The sequence below is a fragment of the Protomyctophum bolini genome, assembly GCF_963924005.1.
Source record: "Protomyctophum bolini genome assembly, chromosome: 13".
In the NCBI taxonomy this organism is placed as follows: Eukaryota; Metazoa; Chordata; class Actinopteri; order Myctophiformes; family Myctophidae; genus Protomyctophum; species Protomyctophum bolini.
The window spans coordinates 12,425,913-12,450,029 of NC_137874.1; the positions used below are offsets into that span (position 1 = coordinate 12,425,913).

Here is a 24,117-nt window from a genome sequence, read left to right on the forward strand (position 1 = left end):
AAATCCCTTGGTCCTACCCCCCCGACCATGAGACTTACTAGAGGTAAACTGGTAGTGGTCCTACCCCCCCCATGAGACTTACAAATCCCAAATGTTTATAAACAAATCCCAAATGTTTATAAACAAATCCCAAATGTTTGTAAACAAATCCCAAATGTTTATAAACAAATCACAAATGTTTATAAACAAATCACAAATGTTTATAAACAAATACCAAATGTTTATAAACAAATACCAAAATGTTTATAAACAAATCCCAAATCCCTTGGTCCTACCCCCCCGACCATGAGACTGGTAGTGGTCCTACCCCCCCCATGAGACTTACAAATCCCAAATGTTTATAAACAAATCCCAAATGTTTGTAAACAAATCCCAAATGTTTATAAACAAATCCCAAAATGTTTATAAATAAATCACAAATGTTTATAAACAAATCACAAATGTTTATAAACAAATACCAAAATGTTTATAAACTAATCCCAAATCCCTTGGTCCTACCCCCCCGACCATCAGTGCCGGTTCTAGGCCTTTTGAGGCCCTAGGCAACATATTATACAGAGGCCCCCCCCCTCCTGCTTTGCCACGCCGGATAAAAATTGTAAATTTGCCATGAAAATGCTTCAATCTGGTGCACTTTGAGATCAAAATTAAGAAGCTAGGTGGGGGCCACATGTGGCCAGTAGCCCATGTAAGGGATACATGAAGAAAAAAAAATCTTCTCCCTGTGACGAGGCCCCCTCAGTGGTTGAGGCCCTAGGCGACCGCCTAGTTCGCCTATGCCTAGAACCGGCCCTGCCTGGGGGTCCCCGGACCCCACTTTGGGAACCACTGATTTAAACGGACCACCTTGTCGAGGGAATGAGGTGGTGTGATGTGTAGGTCAGCGTGACTGATTGATAGCAATCAGCAGACTGACAGCTGATTACACCTGAAGCGTGCTGACACACGTGTCCTGCATGAACTAACGCTATGCTTCATTTATTGTACTTTTACTCCACTATACCAATACTTACTTTTACTCAAGTAAATTCTTAATTCCAGACTTTTACTTGAGTATACATTGCAGTATTGATACATTTACTTAAGTAAAAGTGTGAGTACGTTTCCCACCACTGAATACTGAGCGTAGAGCCAAAACAGGAGGGGGCCCGGTATGAAGCCCTATAGGGAATCTGGTCCGCTAAGTATAGTGTTTAAGTGTTACGAGCTGTAAATGTGATAAATATCCTTGGGCTAACTATGTCAACGTCCTCTTTGGGGAATTTGCAAAAGATTTCGGGGACAGGTAGAGAGAGGACCATGAGAGACATTCTGGAACTGACAGTCTCTGGGGCGCACGGTGATGGAGGCAAGGCAGAGAACAGCCTTTGTGGTTCACCCTTGATATTTGGAAGCACTGGCAGAATGGGAAGGTGTTCCATTAAACAGGCTGACGTAGCCTCTGTGGGTGAAGCAGCACTGTGAGTCATAAAAGGCCTCAGAATTCACAGATGGAAGTCAATGACAGGTTGCACACTTCAGTCTCCCAGTTGGGGTGGTGCAGGTTGGTTGGCGGTGTGAATGTAGCGTGTGTGTGTGTGTGTGTGTGTGTGTGTGTGTGTGTGTGTGTGTGCGTGTGCGTGTGCGTGTGCATGAGAGAGAGAGAGAGAGAGAGAGAGAGAGAGAGAGAGAGAGAGAGAGAGAGAGAGAGAGAGCAGTATGGTAGTACGGCAGGAGCTAGAGAGAAGATAAGGTCATCTTTATTGTCCCCAATGTAAATTGTCCTGCAGCTTCACAGGTTGGTAAAAACACATTACAGTAAATCATACAAATACATAACAGAAAAAACAGTAAAACACAACAGAGTGATATTCGAGAGAGAGAGAGAGAGAGAGAGAGAGAGAGAGAGAGAGAGAGAGAGAGAGAGAGAGAGTCTTTTGACCAAACAAAATTCTAACCCTGTCTTTGAAAGTCCTGAAAGTCCACAGGGCCATAGGCATACAGTAATGTTTAAAAGTTTTTACAGTAGGTAGGCTATATGTTTTAGTAATTGTTTAACCCCATCCATATTGTCAGCATTATCATATTGTTTGCATTAACACAACCACAGAATAGCTGTGACACACATTGATTGTATTTTAGACTCCCATATGCTCTAATGGTGACTGCAGTGTATTCCTCTGTAAATGGTCTCCTTTCTGGGGACTGTGATTGGTGTAGCAGCTTCAGCTGAGCTCACTGAGATTGCTCTAGCTTTGTTTTGACTTACATATTGTCTACTCAAGGGAGATGCTGTTAGTTGGCTGGGCCCTTTGCTTCCATCATGGCATAAAAATAGTGTCCAATAGTCCAATAAACCACTAGGCGTCTGAGCCTAGTATACCACAGCACCTCAAAGGCCCTTAAAACAAGGCTCCAGACCTCCCAAAACAAACTGGTCAGGCTCCTACTTGGCCTCACCCCCCGAACCCACCGAACCCCTGCCCACTTTGACAGGCTGGGATGGCTTAGGGTCGACGACAGAGTACAGCATCTTGCAATGGGTCTGGTCCACAAGATTCGATACACCACCAAGATACCCATGTACCTGTCTAAATACTTCCTTAATGTAAACAAAGTCCACACCCACAACACCAGAGGGAGTGCAACAAACCATGTACAACCCAGATTCGGCACAAACAAGGGACTAAATTATTTTCGCTCCTATGCCACCAAAATGTGGAACGCCCTACCAACAGTCATTAAGACATGTGAATCCCTTGACTCCTTCAAAACCGCTCTCAAAGGGCACCTATGGACGGCTGCAATTCGAAACTGTCCCCCATAAAATCTTTCTAATTACACAACCCGTCTTTGCATTGGTAAAACATTATTTTTATTTTCACTACAGAAGAGAGACTCGTCTGCATTTATGCGAGCCTCGGAAGTCGACAGTAACATAGCAAATGTGACGGAATTAGAGCTATGGACCAGAGCTAAGCTATTATACGACTTTTTTAAATGTTTAATATAGACTGCTGGCTGGCTGGCCCGAAAGTGGGTCACTTGTAAAATAGCTTTCAGTTGCTTTAAGCACAGCTCGTTGATTTCTGTTCCTTGTGAGCTCAGCTCATGACTCCTGTACCTCAGTTGATATGTGCACAATATTGCACACTTATTTTTTTTACTGTTGTGTTATTTGAGTTGGGGGAAAGGGGGTACATGTTAATGCTAGGGGTTTATGTTTGTTGGGTCTGGCCATTATTCATCATTGTCCAACAAGTATTACAATAACCATAGGCAGCCTGGTTGCAGACGGTGACTGTAAGTGTAAACCCCCCGCGATTAACTCATGCACATTTGATATACTTCCCATTATGTAATGTAATGTATCCAATAAACCAAAATGTAAATACAGCCAGCAGAGGGCCAGTGTTTCAACAGTTATGTGAGTGAAATGATATAATGATCAGCCAATTACTGTCCATTGGAGTGGGCTCGCCAAAAAGGGACTGACCGAACTGACGATCATGATGCATGACAGTCTGCAGATGTCACCACTCACCAAGCACTCAGTGAAAAATTTGAAATTCCGTCAGTTTCTGCTTAAAAATTATGGGCTGCCAAAAAAAGGATGCTGAACTTGTCTCTATCTTGGCATAGAATAGAATATAGAATAAAGCACATCATAGTTCAGTGTAGCATTCATTGTCTTTCAAGCAAAAATCGTCACATGGATAGAAAAGAATGAGGAAGACATGGCACATGCTGACATTTTTCTGGTACAAGAGCCTGCATTAGGGTGGGAGCTTAGGTTGTCGGTTTAGAGTTAGAGCCAAGGTTATGAATAAGGTATAGAGTTGTGTGTGTGTGTGTGTGTGTGTGTGTGTGTGTGTGTGTGTGTGTGTGTGTGAGTGCGCGCTCGCCACACACGCACGCCACGCACGCACGCACGCACGCACGCGTATCTTTATCAGGAGGTTTCGATATTTCAATACATCAAATACATCAAAATGTACAGCTTTCGGCTTGTACTACTATAGTATTCTTTGACTTGGCTCTCATGTGTGTGTGTCTGACTCGTCTCTGAGAGTTCAGTCTGCTGGCAGGATCATTATCTTCCCCAGGCGCACGTGAGTACTCGGGCACAATGTGAATGCTGATCCGTTGACCCACGCTCAACACTGCTATACCTGGCTCCCTGTCCCATGCAACGTATCCACCCACATATCCGGTGAGTTGCACTTACTCAAAGATGCAACCTCAACCGACCGATTTGGAAGAATACTCCATGGGAGAACATTCCACCTCCTGATCTCCTGATCAGCTTGGGAAATGGGAGTATAATGATTCAAAACAAACATCTGGTGTCAGACTCCGCTCAACAGGTCTCTGACACCATCCTCCCAAGGCTGCAGTCCATGATGCCCGCTGTGAGCAAACGATGGAACACGTTACTGAAGCTCGACCTCTCCAAAGTCACCCTCCATGCAGCAGCCCAGCAGCAGGCAGCCGAGCACTTCACATTCACAAATTAAAATAAATCAAATTGTAAACAAAGCCAGTCGAGGGACAGATGTGTTTTAACAGGGGCCACCAAACTGCAATTATGTGAGCGTGCATGCTCTCCAGACAGAGACTGATAGAGCTGATCATGAACGAGATGCATGACGGTCTGCAGATGTCTTTAGAAAAGGGGCAGCATAGTCTTGCACACACATTTCTCAGCTTTATTTGTCAATGACCTTCATCACGACTGATGTCTGCAGATGTCGCAGAGCGCTCAGTGAAAAATGAGAATCATCAACAATGTGAGCTTGTTTAAAATGATAACCCGTCAAAAAGGAGGTTGAACTTGACAGAATGCATCATAATTCAATGTGTGTGTGTGTGTGTGTGTGTGTGTGTGTGTGTGTGTGTGTGTGTGTGTGTGTGTGTGTGTGTGTGTGTGTGTGTGTGTGTGTGTGTGTGTGTGTGTGTGTGTGTGTGTGTGAGAGAGAGAGAGAGAGAGAGAGAGAGAGAGAGAGAGAGGAGAAGAGAGTGCTTTCAAACAATTATCACATGGATAGAAACCTTTTTGGAAGACCTTCCCACATGAGGACATTTTTCTGGGATAAGTGGCTGCATTACGTTCAGAGCTTATAAGAGTTTGAGTATGAGTTATGAATGAGGTTAGTCGTGTTGTAGAGAAGGTTCATTTAAGGGTTGGGATACAGTAGGTGATGCATACTGTTACACAACTTTGGTTCCCCAAAGACGTGTGTCTTTGTTTGTGTGTGTGCGTTGCATTTGTGCAAGTGTGTGTGTGCATGTGTGTGTGTGTGTGTGTGTGTGTGTGTGTGTGTGTGTGTGTTCCTCACCATCCATGTCCAGTCTCTGCATGATGATGGCGAGCTCCACCTCGCTAGGCATGTAACCCAGAGAGCGCATGGCCATGCCAAGTTCCTGTTTGGAGATGAAACCATTCCCATCGCGGTCCAAAACACGAAACGCCTCACGGATCTCTGCAAGACAAGACATGACATTTTATATTTTTTAATTGTTGTATGAATCTCTTTTTCTTTCCCGCCTCTCGCTTGACAAGAATGTCCTCGCACAACAACCGTAAGCAGGGCTATGAATAAATGAGATGGTAAAGGATTACAATAATGTGATTACCAGAGCAATCGTGATTTAATCCACCTCAGTTAATTAGACTGTAATCAAGCTATATTTGTTCTTGTGTGATTACCCTCAAACTTAGTAATAGTAGATCTACAGACCTTGCAGGTCTGCTATTTTCACTGAATGTTTGCCTATTTTTGCAGAATGACTTTGATGCCCAGAATAGGATGTTAGGGTTCAAGTAGTTAATTAACATGAGGATTATGGTGGGAGGGTATCTTATCCTATAGAGACATTAATTAAAAATGCACTGTGGAGTCTTTATTATGGCATTTTGCTCCCCCATGCATCACATACACTGTAGCTAATGCATTTCCGTTTCATTTGCACTAGTCCATACCAGGGGACTTGGGACTGCACCTACACATCCCATAGCTTGTGGCAGAAATACTCAAACATCTTTCAGTCTGATTGACCAACCCACTAAAGAGAAACAAATGCATGAGAATGGCCACGTAACTGTATAAATGTCCCCATTGGCCTACTGGTCATTATATCAGTGTTGCATGCCGAGTGCTACTGTGGGTTATTGCAGAAAGAAATAAAAATATGAAATAAAGCTTCTGCACTTCACTATTATATTGTTGCACCAAGTCTATATAGCCCAGGTTGGGTGTGACACTAGGCTTTACAAGTCACTTGTACTATATGGTTGTGAGAGCTGGACACTCACAGCAGACACTGAGCGCAGGATACAGTCCTTCGAAAACAAGTGCTACAGAAGGATACTATAATATATCATACAAAGGACACGGGACAAATTACGTTAGACAGATAGTCACCACCCATGCTGGAGCGAGCGCTCAATGTGAAAGCATTACACTTGTTTACAACAGGGTCCACCATGTTCAATTCATCAAAACATTTAGAGACGTACAAATAGACACTTCTATATAGTTAAAGAACAGAACAGAACATCATAAAGGAAGCAAAAAGGGAAAAGAAACATATACAGTGAGGGGAAAGGGGGGGGGGTGGCAGTGGCGGGGGATTCAGATTTTACGGGGGCCAGTTTCGAATTGCAGCCGTCCATAGGTGCCCTTTGAGAGCAGTTTCGAAGGAGTCAAGGGATTGTCTTATGACTGTTGGTAGGGCGTTCCACATTTTGGTGGCATAGGAGCGAAAATTATTTAGTCCCTTGTTTGTGCCGAATCTGGGTTGTACATGGTTTGTTGCACTCCCTCTGGTGTTGTGGGTGTGGACTTCGTTTACATTAAGGAAGTATTTATGCTGTACTCTGTCGTCGACCCTAAGCCATCCCAGACTGTCAAAGTGGGCAGGGGTGAGGTGGGTTCGGGGGGTGAGGCCAAGAAGGAGCCTGACCAGTTTGTTTTGGGAGGTCTGGAGCCTTGTTTTAAGGGCCTTTGAGGTGCTGTGGTACCAAGAGGTGCATGCATAGTCAAAGAAACCTTGTACGAGGGCTCCTGTTAAAGTCTTCAAGGTGTTTTTGTTGACCAGTGAGGAGATCCTAGTGTAAAGGAATGTTCTTTGATTGACTTTTTTTATTATGTTGGTGGCCATTTTATCACTGGAAAGATTGGCCTCCAGGATGGAAACTAGGTAGGTAATTTCATCTTTTCGTGCGATAATATTGTCACCCACTCTAACCAAGAAGCCATCTGCCTTGCTGAGATTACTATTTGATCCGAAGAGAATGGATTCAGTTTTTCCCTTGCTTACGTTTTGGAAAAGTGAAAAATCTATTTCCTCAGTCTCTGCAATAGTAAATGCAAATGCATGAGCAATTACAGACCAACCAGTCTGTGCACAGTTGGCCATTCCTCAGTTGTCCAACCAACTGAGGAGAAAAATGCATGACTACAGAGAACAGATTTGGGACAAAAAGTGAAAAATCTTCATCAGCTTGGGAAGGCTGCCTTCGTCGCTCCCTGCATGTGCCATTCAAATCGATCGGGCTCAAAAGCTGCATCTTAAATTTGGGAAACTGGACAAATCACTTCCTCAGTACCTGCATAATGCAAATTGTCAATGCAATGCATAATGTTCAGTTCAGATCGATTGGTCAACCCACCGAGGAGGACAATAGATGGAATGTCAGAATGACTGACAGAGTTGTCCGATGTCAAAAGGATGTGAAAATTTAACAAATGTACCACCTTCAGCAGACTGTCAGTGCTGGTCGCCTCCTAGAAGCACAGGGTTGGATGGTGATGGTGGTCTGATAAAAAATGGGATTTGATGGGCTTGTCAGGCATTGCCCTGCAGCTGTGGCATGAGGTGTGAACACACTACGCCCACTCACGGATGATTTATTTATGGTGTTTTTGCTTCTTTTAGACAAGACAGTGGAGAGACTAGAGAGACAGGAAACTAATGCTTGGTTCATGCACAAAAATAGCCGATCTACTGTACGAGCCACACGTGCGTCACACTGCAAAGTGCACTGGTGAGCTTGTAGATTGGCTATTTTCAGCACATGACACGACAAAGTATAAATCATATTAACCACACGAGCCTTAGAATCCCTATTCTATAGGTTGAACACGCAAAAATAACAGATCTACAGGCTCACTATGCATCGCAACACAACGCACTCAACGTCAGCTCAGGCGTATGGTGTCAGCTTGTAGGTGTGGGTTTTTGGTTTGGAGTGAAAAAAGGAGGGGGCCTAGTATAGACCCCTGGGGGACTCTGGTCAATGAAATATACACGGTTTAATAAACGTCCCTCGTCCCTTGTCCTTATTGAGTATCCCTCAGTAATACTGCAGGGGAAGGGGTGTAGGGGGGGGGAGGGGTGTAGGCGGGTTCCTCACCACAATTTGCAACACTAGGTTTTTGAGCGGCGCCGCCGCTCCATTACACAGCTATGTGTGTCCCTATGTACTGTATGTATGTGTATCCCTGTGTCTGTCCGAGCACGGAGAGCTGCAATACGGTAACGCTGTCATTTCTCGACCGTTTCGGACGCGGGAAGGCTCGTGTGGGCTGTGGGGGACCCCCGGGGACCCCCACACGGTAACTCACGGTAACCAAACATCATCAAAGTACAGTACAGAGCACAGTACACTACAATACAGTTCAGAGCACAGGCCTGAACAGGCCTTTCCATTTAACCGGCCTGGTTAAATGTTGATTGCTTTATTTTTACTCTACTTTTTCTATTTTGTCTTACTTACTATTGACACTTTGTGACTGTAATTGTCTGTAAAAGGTGCTCTATAAATAAACTTTACTTACTTACTTACTTACTACAGTACAGTAACTATAACAATAAATGTATAGTTGCACCACTGGTGTGGTTATAATGGGTTGAATCTAGAGTTGCAAAGTGTTGGAGTTTGTATTCCAAATTCCAACATTTAGAAAAATGATCACCTGCATAGAATGTCTTGACAGAAAGTAGCTCACATGTGTACGGTGGATTTTTATGAAACAAAAACACTTTAGCCTTTGCAGACTGAAAGAGGAGAATTCAAGCTTGCCTTACAGCTGCAATGTTGGTGAGTTAACGTCGTTTAATAGGAGCAGATCAGACTTTTCTATTTGGATGAATGGGCTGTCAATGGAGGGTGTTGCAACTCTAGATTCAATCCAATATAAAAAAAAATCTAGTGTTGCAAATTGAGGCTAGGGAGTTCCATGCCCTTGACTACCTTGTAGGTCATCACCATTCACCAGTGTTTTGATTCAACTACAACTGAATTCTCTAGATCTAAATGTCTGTCCGCCTCTATGTAGTCATCAGTAACTGCAGTATATGTACTGTATGTATGTATGTATGCATGTATGTGCGTGCGTGCGTGCAAATATGAATTACACTTCATATTCTATCAGAAGTAATTGAAAGTAGTTGGGATGGAATGTTTCAACAGGATTACAGCATGTAATCCTGTTGAAACATCCGTAATTGGTAGATTAATTAAGATCTTGAAAGAACCTCCCTAATGCTGATGATACGCTTTCGTATTGACATTAGTAGTAGGCCTACAGCCTGTCCCCCAAGATATATCATCTGGTGGCAATTTATTATTTATAAGTTGATGTGCTATCTCTCTCTGTATCTCTGCTCTCCTCTCTCCCCATCTGCCTGTCTGTCTGTCTGTGTCTCTCTCTCTCTCTCTCTCTGCATCTCTCTCTCCATCTGTATCTCTCTCTCCGTCTGTATCTCTCTCGCTCTCCTCTCTCCCCATCTGTCTGTCTGTATCTCTCTCTCTCCTCCCTCCCCATCTGCCTGTCTGTCTGTCTGTGTCTCTCTCTCTCTCTCTCTCCGCATCTCTCTCCATCTGTATCTCTCTCGCTCTCCTCTCTCCCCATCTGTCTGTCTGTATCTCTCTCTCTCCTCTCTCCCCTTCTGACTGTCTGTATCTCTCCCTCTCTCTCTCCTCTCTCTCTCTCCCCTCTCCCCGTCTCTCGTCTGTCTGTCTGTCTGTCTGTCTGTCTGTCTGTCTGTCTGTCTGTCTGTCTGTCACAGTCCACTTAAGTGACTGAAACAGTGAAATCAATATTCACTGGCACGAATGTTGACTGTTCTGCCGAAGAGTCCTAGCCTGGATCCATGTTCACATGACCTGATGAGGATCAAATATATTGAAACGTTGTCAGTATTTAAATAAAGAACGTCTTGCTTATATACCTGTGGTGTGCGAGCTCCATCCAATCTACTGAAGTTTATTTTAGCCCAGCACCCAGCCTGTCGATGTGCGTATTCTACATCTGCTCTGAGTCCTAGCCTGGATCCAGCCCATAGACCCCGCCCACAGCCCATAGACCCCGCCCACTCTGAGTGGACTGCCTGAAGCTCCACACAGCTTCAGTCTGTTAATCAGACTAGAAGAATCATTTCATTTAATGGAATGAAGAAAATAAAAAAGTTCATTTTCTCTGGCTTCCATCCTCTCTAATCTTCCCTCTGTTCCTCACCTCATCTCTCTCTCTCTCCGTCTCTGTATCATCTTATTGTATTTAACCTCCTCCTCCTCCTCCTCCTCCTCCTCCTCCTCTTCTCTGGGGAGCCCATTGTCTCAATCCGTTCATGCTGCGATGCGTCACCTTCAGCCTCATATGACAGCCCCCCACCCCAGACATGAAAGGCTTCTCAGCTGCCTGAAATGATGATTAGAGACGGCCCACACGGTAAACACAACACACCTCATCTTCAGCAGGCAGCCAGAGCTGGAGGCACACTCACACACCTGCCTCCTCACAAAGCTGTCTGGTCAATCTCCTGCTAATTACCTGCCAATCATGGGTGGGGGGGGATCGAGGGTGGAACGTACGTCTGTGTTGTGGATGCTGCATTGATGAAGGCTGCAATGTGTGTGTGTGTGTGTGTGTGTGTGTGTGTGTGTGTGTGTGTGTGTGTGTGTGTGTGTGTGTGTGTGTGTGTGTGTGTGTGTGTGTGTGTGTGCGCGTGCATGCGGCGCGCCCATGCACGCGCCTGTGTGTGAGCGTGCATGCATGTGTGTGTGAAATCTCTTTGACATCATTTGACACGGTTTTCCTGCATATTGGCACCAATTTCTTTGATTTTCTCCCGCTCTCTCCTCTCTTCTCCTCTCCTCTCCTCTCCACTCGAATGGCATCCAGTGATTCATTCATTCTACTTCTTCTACAATCTACACAGTGTCCCATATATGCTCAAGGGAGGGGGGGTTGTCATTGTATCCCACACCAGAGGAGAGAGAAGTGTCCCACACTATGGAGCAACACGTCTGACAGCATGCACAATAGAAATTCGATCATGACTTCCCGTACTCCCAACAATGAATTTCACATCAATGGCGCAGTGGAGCCCATTCAGTTTCTTTCTCGGTCCGTTATTGCCCTCTTTCTCTCCGCCTAGTATGTCTGTCTGTCTGTGGTATAAGGCCGTCTTTGCTCCGTCAGTCTGCTGCTAGTCGGGGTGTTCAGTCACAACAACAACCTCTGTCTTAGTCAGTAAATACCCCCTAAGGCTAGTAACTAGAGCACAGCCATCTCTCTCTCTCTTTCTCTCTCTCCCCCCCCCCCACCCCCACCCCTCTGTATAACCAAGCAAGTGAGCTGTCCAAAAACAAAGAGAGATTTATTTGTTTCTCGCTCAATATAGCAAGGAGTGCAATCCCAATAGTTTCGCAGTGAGCTTCTCCCTGATGGATTACCATGCAATGCGTGTACATATGGGACATATAGGACATGTGTATTGTTTACATATGGGATGTACATTTCAGAACTGCAGTGTACATCCCCTTAATTAAGGGTATGCTGTTCTGAAACGTACTGACATTCACTCATATAATCATTGTTTGTTAATGGTTGAAAGACCGGGAGTTGGCCCGGGCCGTGGCTCATCGGTCCAGGCACCTTGGCCCCCCCCCGGTAGCCCCCCCCCCCCCCCCCCCCTGAAAGACTTCAGTGCACTTAAAGTCTCTCATTCTATATTAATTATTGACAGTCCATTTACAAATGATATTATTTCCTGTTCAACATACCACCCTGCCCAGCTTCCCTACTCCGAACCGGGCAATGTGTTTGTTCAAATATATAGCTGATCGGCCAAACTGGCCTCCTACACTCTGCGGTGGTCAGCAGATACTTTATCTCTGCGAAGCCTAGGCACCGGGAGAAACAATACATTTGACCAATCATAATGAATTGCATTTAATGAATTGCATTTTTATAGTGCTCAAAGCGCTTTACAATGAATGGTTCATTCATTCATTCATTCATACATAGGGAGGTGAATCATAGGGCTCCAAACTAATTTTGCACGGTTTAGGGGTGCTTTTAAACTCCACTATCGCCTTCCCAAATGTGTGTGACCAAAATAGCAATTTAGGGGAAAGCGTGCCAACATGCCCATGACCACACCTCTAGGCGCAAATACCGGTGTCAGCAAAAAAGATAAGAGGGTGACGCTGGACCAAAATACCATTAAGGGACAGCAAGCTCCTATACTCGTAATTTTAAGGCAGCGGTTGACTTGCGGGCCGCGTCACAGGTAAAGGCGGCGACAAAAATGGAGCCCATAGGGCTCAATGGAGATGTCAGTCCAGGCACAGACTAGTCAGGCTGCCTCATCTCTCCTTATTCATAATTTAGCTGTTTGTAATTTTCCTATAATCAGCAGAAGTGATTGTCTGCCACTTCCTTGTGTCCATTGTGTTTATATAGTTGTATAGTCACATAAGTTATTTGTGCCAGGCATTGTGCGGTGGAGCACGGTGCAAGTGAGACTTCAAGGCAGCAGCACATCACTCTTCCATTGGCTATAGACCGTAAGGCTATTAAGCATAGAACTGGGCATAACAGGCAAGGGAAATGGGATCTCTTAAAGGCAATGGACCGTGGACTGGTGATTGGTGTAATTATTGTAATGCCCAAACCACACCTATGCATAATATAATGGGTAACGGAGGTGTTTTAGGGATTTAGACAGGTAACCAAAATACCAACTTTAGTGGGGGAACACCCCTTCCCCACTGCTAAATCCCAAAACAGTGTATTTAGAAAGATCAAACGAAAATGGAGCCCTATAGTGTCTTTTCCCATTCCCTTTAAAGGGAAACTTTGCCAAAAAATATGTAATGACGTTTAGAAGATTTAGAACACTTTCCCGAGGGTTTTTATGTGTGTAATATGTGGTTTTAGATATTTTTGATTTTAGCAGTGAGCCCAGTGTCTCTGATGTCAGTAAGACAGCCCTCCCCTTATCCACAAGGAGGAGCAGTGCACCAAAGCATTATGGGAATTGTAGTCCAGGAAGGAAGTAAGCCCAGTGTCGATGACATCAGAGACACTGCTAAAATCTAAAATATCTAAAACCACATATTACACCCAGGAAAGTGTTCTAAATCTTCTAAACGTCATTAACATATATTCTTTTGCAAAAAGGGTGAAGTGTCCCTTTAAGAACCAGGAGCAACTGCTCTTAAATAATAGAGGAGAAGCAAATAGTTTTCTGCTGAGAAAATGGACCTGGCTGAAGCACATAAACATCTGCGAGAGCAGAATAATGAGATATACTGTAATGATGTCAGGGGATGGGGAAACAGCTCTCCTCTCACTGCAACATATCAAGTGGAAGAAACACCCATTGGTGTACAAATTGGCGTGAGTACATTTGGCTCTTACACAGCATGGGTGCTGGGCATGAAAATGACAACTGAGTTGTAAATTAGCAAAATCAATTGTGCTGCACTTAATTGTGCCGATTCACACCTGGTGTATGTCTATGTATTACATAGCGCCCCTCCTATATTCAGCTATTAGTGTAGATTCTCGTCATACACAAACATTAAATTCAAATTGACAATGAATGGAGAATTTACGTCATATGTGGACGAGCAAATCGGCATGTTGGTGTTGTCCACCGGCCAATAAGGGGCTGTATGTCAGTGTTGTCCACCGGCCAATAAGCTAGGGACCAAGGTACGTTTGGTGATGCAAACATGGTGCAGCAGCTGGGAAGATGACAGTGTTATTTTTTGGACCAAAGCTCTCTCTTATTGTCTACATAATTGCTAGTGTAGTAGTCAAAACCAAATGGCACAGAGAAGAGCTCTCCCCTGAATGTGCGTGGGGAACTGGGGATGGCTGATTTATCAGCTGTGCATCGATTATCTCAATGCCCAACAGGTTTGTAGTCACACCTGCTATGAGCCCAATTAGTTTGACTAGCACACACACACACACACACACACACACACACACACACACACACACACACACACACACACACACACACACACACAGAGAGAGAGAGAGATAACTGCTGCAGGTCCTGATTCACGAATATAAGAGTGATGTTGACAATGACTCAGAAAGCAGAGACGCCAGCTGTAATCCTCAGGGCTGATAAACTACTGTCTGTCTGTGTGCTAACCTGGAAGAGAGTGTGTGAAATCTCTCTCTGAAGTGGGATCAGGAACAGGCACTGCTCGCGTTGAGCGGGCCAGTAGCGGTAGCTTTGCTGACCACATCAAACAGCCGCACTGCTTTATGTTATACTGCCATGGCAGAGATAAAGCTAAATCACATTGCGCGTGGCTCTTCTTTAGGCTAACTCACACTGAGAATACCAAAAAGCAATTCCGATATATATATATATATATTTTATAGAACACGTTTATGCCATATCACAATAGTAGAAATCACAGACAATATCCAGTCTAATATCATGATATGGATATAATGTTGATACTAGGGATGTCCTGATCAGGTTTTTTGGCTGCCGATCCGATTCCGATCATTCGATCACCCGATCCAATCAGGACAACCCTACAACCTAACTTAAGTAAAATGTTAATGTTACAGGGATTGAATAGGGACAGAACCCTGATGCCAATCTATGCTTCATATATCTATGCGCAATAATGCTCAAAAAATATACATTCTAAATTCACTATAAGAGTTGTCTGACTGAAATATATATCTGCACCAAAAGATTATATATATATATATATATATATATATATATATATATATATATATATATAGTGCAGTGCCCGGTGTTGAGTCTGTCGGACCCACGGTGGTCCAGTATCGCCACAAAAGCCTCTGCCCGGGCCCTGGACCTGATCACCCCTATATCTCCATATATGGAGCTGGCCTGTTCTGACATCACAACACTTCATGGTCTGCCTGACACAGAACTTCATTGCGAACGCAAGGGACACAGAGAGACAGATACAGAAATCTCCATATGGGCATAAAAGGGACACAGACAGATGGGTGGAACAGGTACTCTGACACGGGTACAACGGGTATTGCATAGCCGGGTGAGGCATGGATCTCCAACTTCCATTGTTACGTGCCCTACAGCCAGGCACAAGAAAACAACTATACTTTTATTGTTATAGTTACTGTGTGTGTGTGTGTGTGTGTGTGTGTGTGTGTGTGTGTGTGTGTGTGTGTGTGTGTGTGTGTGTGTGTGTGTATGCATGTGTGAGTGTGTGCGTTGTGCATATTGGAGTCAAGCACTTGTTGACGTGAGTCATCCTGTGACCCCAATCAGGATTTCACGTAAATTGCACGCTACGTTCATGATTTGAGGCTTTTTGTTCCAAACTTTGAAAGCCAATGTTAGCCAATTAGGATGGTATATGAAATATTGGAAAGATCCGGCTTGAACACATGACTATAGAGATAGTGTGTAACGATTTGCGGGATTTTTGGACAGAATCTGGAGGAGTAATATCAACAAATGTGTGCATTGACCACGCCTCCAGGTCTTAAGTTAAGTAATAAGACCTGGTACTTAAGACACGCAAAATACAGCACACTCTCTCCCCATGCCTTCGGCCTGGTGGAGACAATAAAGCAGTAAGAAAAGAAAAGACACACTGGCCTATCATAACTAATCATAACCAAAACAAAAGTCTGCCTCCCTAACTACTAAAACAAAAACAAGCCCAAAATGCCATAGTCATATTTTACCAGCTGCAAGCTTCCCCACATGATACCCCCACTGACATCTTGTGGGGACCCCCTTGGGATCCCGACCCACAGGTTGAGAACCACTGCAGTATCTGACAAAGTAAGTAGGAGAATCAGTACAAAGTTTATTCAAAGCACAAACACAGCACTATAAGCAGATTAGGTGAAGTGGAGGAGAAATACAATATGGCACAGATGCATAGTGTCACAGAATCTGGATCTGAAACGTACACTGTACACTTCCAGCATTGTGGATTACAAATTGGGGCAAACTCATGTAAACAATCTCTGTGTCCAATGAAGAAGACACCACATGTCAGGATAATATTGGTAGGGTGCTGATTACTCTATAAGGTAGAGGTAGTTGTACTCTATAATGACAGACTACTACTGTAAAGATGACCTAATCTGTTGCATCCCCATGCATATCCACTACCAGTTTGCAGGAAAACTGTCAAATGATGAGATTAAACACACGCGCGCACACACACGCAGTCGCACGCACACACGCACGCACGTGCATGAACGAACGAACGCACACACGCACCTACTGTACAGTATACTTTAGTACAATATTGTGAGCACAATTTTAGACAGACAGACAGACAGAAAGCACAATAGAAATCGGCTTGTGACTTTCCCCAGATAAGTTACTTTTAAAACTCCAGAAATGAATTTACCTGCACAAGCATTTCAGCCAGTTGTTTTTGTCTGTCTGTCATCTCCCTCTGCCACTTGTCCAAAAGTGAGTTTTTAACAGAGTTTCTATCGTCCATTGTGACGACGTTGATAACCTGACCCCGATTGGTGATTTTAATGCTCACATAGACAATGCTTCCGATAACTTTGCTAAGGATTTTATTAACATTACTCAATTGCTGAATTTGACTCAGCATATATCGGGCCGACTTGATGATCAGGGTCACACTCTGGATTTGGTCTTCACGCTGGGTTTGAAGTTTGAACATAAATACTTCATGTATAGATGATTTCTTTGTTCTGGCCAGACATATATTATTTTTATCCCGAGACCTTACCCATTACACTGCCAATCCGTTCTCGCTCACTCACTCTGCTGACAGATCTTCCTCTGTCTTTGCAGACCTCAGTAAGGATGGGTCAATTCCAACTGACACCAATGACCTGGTCGGCTATTTTAATCATCAGTCTGTCCGCCCTTGATTTAGTTGCCCCCCCTCAAAATTAAAAAGATAAGCGCCAGTGCTGTTACATGTAATTCAACCCCCAGGATGAAGGATGACATCCGCATACTGAAAAGAGAGTGCAGAAAGGTTGAGCGCCGGTGGAAAAAGTCCAACCTACCATTGGGTTTTAACCAAATGAAGGTCTCTCTTAATTATTTTAATCAAAAAGTTGAAAATGCAAGAACAACAATATACACAAATAAATAAAAAAATAAATTTGGCCAAAGTTATTTTCTGTTATTAACACCCTAGTTAATCCAGCTTCCCCTCCGATTCCTGTCTACTCTGATAACAACTACACTCTCCTTAGAATAATTTATACCTATTGTCTCACACATGCATCCCTCATCTGTTGATATTATTCCCACTGCACTTTCAAAAGCAGTTTTTAACAGTCTACCCCCATTATTTTGTCCATCATTAACAGTTCTATATCCTCTGGTCTTGTACCCGCTAACTTCAAACATGCAATTATCCAACCTCTCCTGAAAAATACAAGCCTTGACCAACAGTCCACAGTAATTACTAGCAGACCTATCCCTAAACTCCCGTTTATCTCAAAAGTTGTCTGTAACCAACCATTACAATTTCTAAACCATACTAATGTATTATATTTTCAGTCTATGGCTTCCGCCAGAAACACAGTACTGAAACGGCACTTTAGTGGCATCATCACGAAGAGCGATGTCGGAGAATGCTCAGTCTTGATGCTGCTCCATTGAAGTGCAGCATACGACACGGTCGACCACTCCATCCTCCTCGAGAGGCTCCAACAGTGGGCGGGGTTAAGTGGACTGGCCTTGTTCTCATCCTATTTGTCGGGGAGAAGCATTGCTGTCGACAGCTATATGTCTCCTCCTCTGCTCCCCTGACATGTGGTGTTCCCCAGGGTTTCATTCTATAGGTCCAGTCCTATTCTCCCTTTATATGCTATACCCCTTGGTGCTCTGATAAATAGTTTCGAAGACGTCTCCTATCATTGCTACGCCGATGACACCCAGTTTGAAAATACATCAAAGATGCAATTATAATCCATCTATAATGTATAAAGCCTTGGCCTGGAAGAGAGGTTATCAGGTGGTCCCCAACCTATTTCGACCCTTAACCACAACACTCTCCAGTTGGCGGGTCAGCAGTGATTGGCCACATAATACATAATCACAAAATACATGCCCAATTTGGATCATGATCTCGTCCATCCATAATTGGACAATACACTGGGGGTATTGCTCATTTGTAAGTTCTGTAGCTTGCTTGGTGCCCTCTTGCGAGTGCTGCAACAGGGGTTGCTGGCCCCTGTTACTCTGCCAGTTTTTCCTGGAAGTCAGCTGTCTCTCCAGTGTCACCAACCTTCCGCGGTTGCCATCCAGACTTTCCTGGAGGGCACTGGTTGCCCAGGGAGTTCAGTTTGTAAATACATCAAAGATGCAATTATAATCCATCTATAATGGATAAAGCCTAGGCTATAGGAAGAGAGGTCATCGGGTGGTTCCCAACCTTCTTTGAGTGTTTCGACCCTTAACCACAACACTCTCCAGTTGCAGTGATGTGGCCAATCACTGCCCCTCTCATGCAGGTTTCCAGATATTGTCCTAGGACTAAGGGGGACCGGGCTTTTGCAGTGGATGTTCCCACACTGTGGAACGTTGACGGTTTTAAGAACTTGTTAAAAACGTATTTATTTCGTAAGAATTTTGTCTTATGATCTTTTCTACTGTTAAATGTTTTGCCCTTCTTCTTGTACTTTTATTGCTCTTGTGTTTTAATTTGTATTGTTTTACCTTGTTGTCCATTGTACAGCACTTTGTAACAATGTTTTGAAAGATGCTTTAAAAATAAAATGTACTTACTTACTTGCTTACTTACTAATAATTCTCTTCCTGACAAGTTTAGTTTAGTTTAGTTTATTTGATCAGTTTTAGTTTAGTTTAGTTTATTTGATCATCTTCACAGTTACAAAACAGCTTAGTTGTTAACACACGGTTACATAACAAAAAAAAAAAGGAACTGGAGGTGATCAAAAGGAATAGGCTGAAGCTGAAAGCTTATAAATGCCTATCCTATAAACATCAAGATAAAACAATAAACAATCCAAACAATTTAATCCTATTTGTGTCTGTCTGTCTGTCTGCCTGCCTGCCTGCCTGCCTGCCTGCCTGCCTGCCTGCCTGCCTGCCTGCCTGCCTGCCTGCCTGCCTGCCTGCCTGCCTGCCTGCCTGCCTGCCTGCCTGCCTGCCTGTCTGTCTGCCTGTCTGTCTGCCTGCCTGTCTGTCTGCCTGCGGTATAAAGCCAGTCACAGATATGGATCTTGTTTCCGCCTTTGCTCCGTCAGTCTGCTGCTGCTAGTCAGGGTGTTCAGTCGCAACAACCTCCGTCTTAGTCAGTAAATACCCCCTAAGGCTAGTAACTAGAGCACAGCCATCGTCTCTCTCTCTCGCTCTCTCTCTCTCTCTCTGTCTCAGTTTTTTTCATCTCTCTGCTTTTGTATGTATAAAACTCAGGTGAAACAAAAAGCCAGACAAACTGCGTCTGGTCCTGTTCGTCCCCTCTTGAAAGAAAACACGACTCTTGTGAAGACACAATAAGGCCAGTACTGCAGCAAACCAGGAATATTTTCAAAAAGTATTTAAAAACAAAATCCATGAACACAGAAAGGCGTTTTCACGCTGGATCAATGTCTGTCGTTGTATACTGTATGTCACACTGGATCAATGTCTGTCGTTGTATACTGTATGTCACGCTGGATCAATGTCTGTCGTTGTATACTGTATGTCACGCTGGATCAATGTCTGTCTGACGGTTGCTTCTTGTGTTTTACTGTTATGTATTGTGATTCACTGTGGTGTGTTTTAACCAACCTGTGAAGCTGCAGGCAAATATCCATTGGGGACAATAAAAGATGACCTTATCTCCTATTCTCTCTCTCTCTCTCTCTCTCTCTCTCTCTCTCTCTCTCCTTTCTTTCCCCCCTCTCCCCATTACCAAGCAAGCACAGCAAGCATCACAAGAGAGTGAAGTACAATTCATGCTTCACCGTATGAGGGTATTGTCTTCCGAAAGTGCCCAATCCGACACGACGTGCTGGGAACTTGTCGATCGGCTATTTTCGGCATGTGACAGCATAAATCTGTCTTGAGACTGAGGCTTGCTCTGTCCAAAAACAAAGGGTGATGTATTTGTTTCTCTCTCAATAGAGAGGAGTGCATTCATTCTCAATAGAATCCCAGAGAGCTGATGGATTACTGCATTTACTGTGCAATGCAATGTGTACATACTGCATGCGTGAGACACACGCACTTACATGTCTTCCACTACTGTATATGTTTCAGTGTGTATTCGTGAATGTAACACACACACACACACACACACACACACACACACACACACACACACACACACACACACACACACACACACACACACACACACACACACACACACACACACACACACACACACACACACACACACACACACACACACACACACACACACACACACACACACACACGGGATCCTGGTTACAGCATATAAGGGTGATGGATGATCTCTGGGATGATAAACTAGACTTCTCTCTGCGCTAACTGATCCTGGAAGAGACTGCGTGTGTCTCTGAAGTGGGATCAGGCACTGCCTGCATTGAGCCGGCCAGTAGCGCAGCAGCACATCAAAAATCCTGCCAAAGAACGGCTGCCAAACAGCTGAAGGCTTCATGTATGGCATGTGAATACTTGACTGTCTATACCAGTTTTGTTTTGCAAAAGCAAGTGTTCAGTGAATCGACTGATGGCTTGATTATTATAGGGACACTGGATTAAGATGGAAACTAGAAAGGGGCGCTAAGTAGTGCAAATCCCCGCCAGGAGGCACTACTGTACCTCCTTCCATCTTTCTGCTGCATGTGCTGTAAGTAGGTCAGAGAGACTTTGCCAGTACCCGAGAACGCGGGAGTCTATCCCCGTTTCAATGCGCTATAGACCCCTGGGATATGGATTGCTGAGGTGGAGTGCAACACCTACAATCAGCTCCCGGCACTTACCACACATCTTGCCTCACTCAAGCCATACTGCTAAATGCTCTAAATTGGCAATGCCCGGAATTAAACCAAGCTCTACCGACTGAGCTACGTGGACACACACGACGACAATGTTTTTTGGATGTGCACGTTTATGAAAAGGGAGGTGACAACGGGTGAGGGCTATGACAAGAGATACCGATTGTTAATGCCTTGTGTGAATTATGTTTGTACAGTGGCGAGAGGTAACACAAATCAGCACAGGAATTTAAATGACAGGTGCCCACATCTGTCCAAATTGACACCCAGGGGCGCTCTTATCATCATACATCATCATATATCATCTCAGTCTGGCCAATCACAATGTGTCCTCACTTTTCTGTCTTCACTTTTCTGCGCTCACTTTTATCTTCAATACGTACTTTGCTCAGCCAATCAAATCATCGCTATGGAGTGATCAGCCAATGTTTGTGTTAAACAAAACCGGAAAGCTGGGCATAGGAGGCCCTCAAAAACAGTTTAAACGATGAATAATGCAGCCAAAGAGTGCCAACTATAGCTGATCCATCATAAAATGGTTTAAACTAAATGGACCTGAATGAGAGGAGCAGCCTTTAATGCTACACTCTAGTAAGAAGTAAAAATAAGTAAAAAGTAAGAAGGCTACTGATCGAGTTGGTCACCAATTCCGGTGTAACTATAGCAACCAACTTGAAAGTGGACAAATTAAACTTATACTGTAGGTCGCAATGCAAATGGTAAATAAATGGTGCATTTATATAGCGCTTTTATCCAAAGCACTACATACATAGATTGTGCATTCACCCATCCACACACATACACCGATGGCGGAGGAAACCATGCATGTGATTGTGATGACACCAACATGCACATCGGGAGCAATTAGGGGTTTCGAGTCTTGCTCGAGGACACTTCGACACCAACTCGGGGGATGCCCAGCATCGAGCCTCTCTATATACCGGCCACTCTACCCCTGAGCCACTGCCGCCCCAATGTAAAATGTAACATGTTGTGTGTCAAGAGAAACATACAACACTGCCTTCATAGTATACGCTTTCATTGTCAACCCTCTCTCCATCATGCTCTCTGACTTGTGACAGCTCACACTAAGCTGAATGTGCACGGCCGCCTGCAGACATTAGGACATGCATAATATAATGCTAAGCGGCTTAGTGGTCTGCTATATTAGCTAACGGACAAAAACACTGATGAACACACAGACAATCACGCTCAAATTCAATGGCAGAGGTAAAAATGTAAGTCAATTAAGTGTGTTAAAATGTAATCAAGTGTGTCGGTAAGTGTTGAATGTTATCACTAGTGTGTGATTTGGTAAAACAGCCCCTTTAATGAAGACATCATGTTCATTAAAGGAAGGCCAGCTTTTTGGTAGTGTTATACTGTTACGGCATCCTCATAATAGTGCTCACAAATGCCACAGTTCTTTAGTCTAGCATTATTATATTGTGAAATATAAGCCCCCGAGTTCAATATCTATATAAGCTTACAGAAAAATCATTGAACGATTCAAAGAATATCACTGAGCCATTAAAAGGCCCCTGCTGCAGCTCAGTGATGCAGTGTTTCAACATGTCTGTCCTGATGCTGCGCTTAATTGCCAGATTACATCGATTTCCTATGTTGTTAAATTCTGTCACTGTACTTTGGTAATGGAGAGTTTTAATTGTTTTAACGATGCATCTCAGGGGATACACTCAAAACACAAGCCATTTCTCATACATTTTACAATATTTCCTCATACACAGATGAAGGGGAGTGATATAAATTGGCTTATTTCTCTCCCCCCCCTCCCCCCCCCACAACTGGCCCAAGTTTAATTTACAAATCTGTCCCCATCTTATTTCACTCTCGCTGTCAATCATATGACTATTCATGGTATCTTCAGAATGTTTACATTAAATGCATGAATGTTATAAAATAAATGTATTATTATATATATATATATATATTTTGTGTTTTAATATTTTTATTAAGCTTTTTCAAAATAGGACAGACAGATACAAAATAAAAAAAAGACAAATATATATATTTAGTTTTGACTTCATTTTTAAATTTCAGTTAAAAATATTTAATGATTAATTTCAAGGTTTAATGGAGTGTGTAATGGTTGTGGTTTGGAGCTGAATTTCCGTAGTAATTGAATAAAGTCTCTCTCTCTCTCACCTCCAAGCTCCTCCGTGGAGATGCTGTTGAGCTGGAAGCCTTGGCTGCTGTCAGACAGGGAGCTGCTCAGGAGGTTGTCAGGGTAGAGCAGACCCGCTCGCACATGATGGAACGGCATCGTCCCCCTGCGCATGCACACACACACACACACACACACACACACACACACACACACAGAGAAAATATGGGGCTATATTAACCCATTCTGACCTGAGCTCACATTCTAAAAATGTCTTCTACAGCCTGACAGTTTTCATTCTGACCTGAGATCAGATTCTAATAAATGTCTGTCAGTCGCTCTTCGATTTAAAAAAAATAGCAGACCTACAAGCTTGTAGTGCGCCACTCGGTGGTGCGCTATGAGCTTGTAGATCTATTTTTAAATAGCTAAAGCATAACGTAATGCTAACACCAAAAGGGGTTCCCGCCCAAAATGGGTTATGATGGCATGATCGGGATGTCCCGATCACATTTGGCTCTGATTTTTGATTCCGATCATTTAAAAATGACGTGATCGGCCCCCGATTTCCGATCACCCGATCCGATGATCCTAACAACAACAGCAGCAGCAGCAGCAGCAGCAGCAGTAGCAACAGTCTACAACAAGCAGCCGCTTGTGTGAGCTTTTCAAATGGACTTTCAGATTTGTGGGATGTTTCCCCTTGAGAAATGTTCCACATACTTTATCACC

General features: G+C 43.8%; 1 protein-coding gene across 1 annotated transcript in view; it reads right to left on the minus strand.

Annotated features, from left to right (window-relative positions):
* caln2 (calneuron 2) overlaps nucleotides 1–23,544 on the minus strand; it is a gene marked incomplete at both ends in the record, with an annotated part of 46,826 nt that extends 23,282 nt beyond the window's left edge. Inside the window, 2 exons of the mRNA XM_080779851.1 lie at nucleotides 5,319–5,462; nucleotides 23,427–23,544. Coding sequence (XP_080635977.1) covers nucleotides 5,319–5,462; nucleotides 23,427–23,544 — 262 coding nt within the window. The remainder of the gene's footprint in view (nucleotides 1–5,318; nucleotides 5,463–23,426) is intronic.
* Between the last annotated feature and the right edge of the window lie 573 nt (nucleotides 23,545–24,117).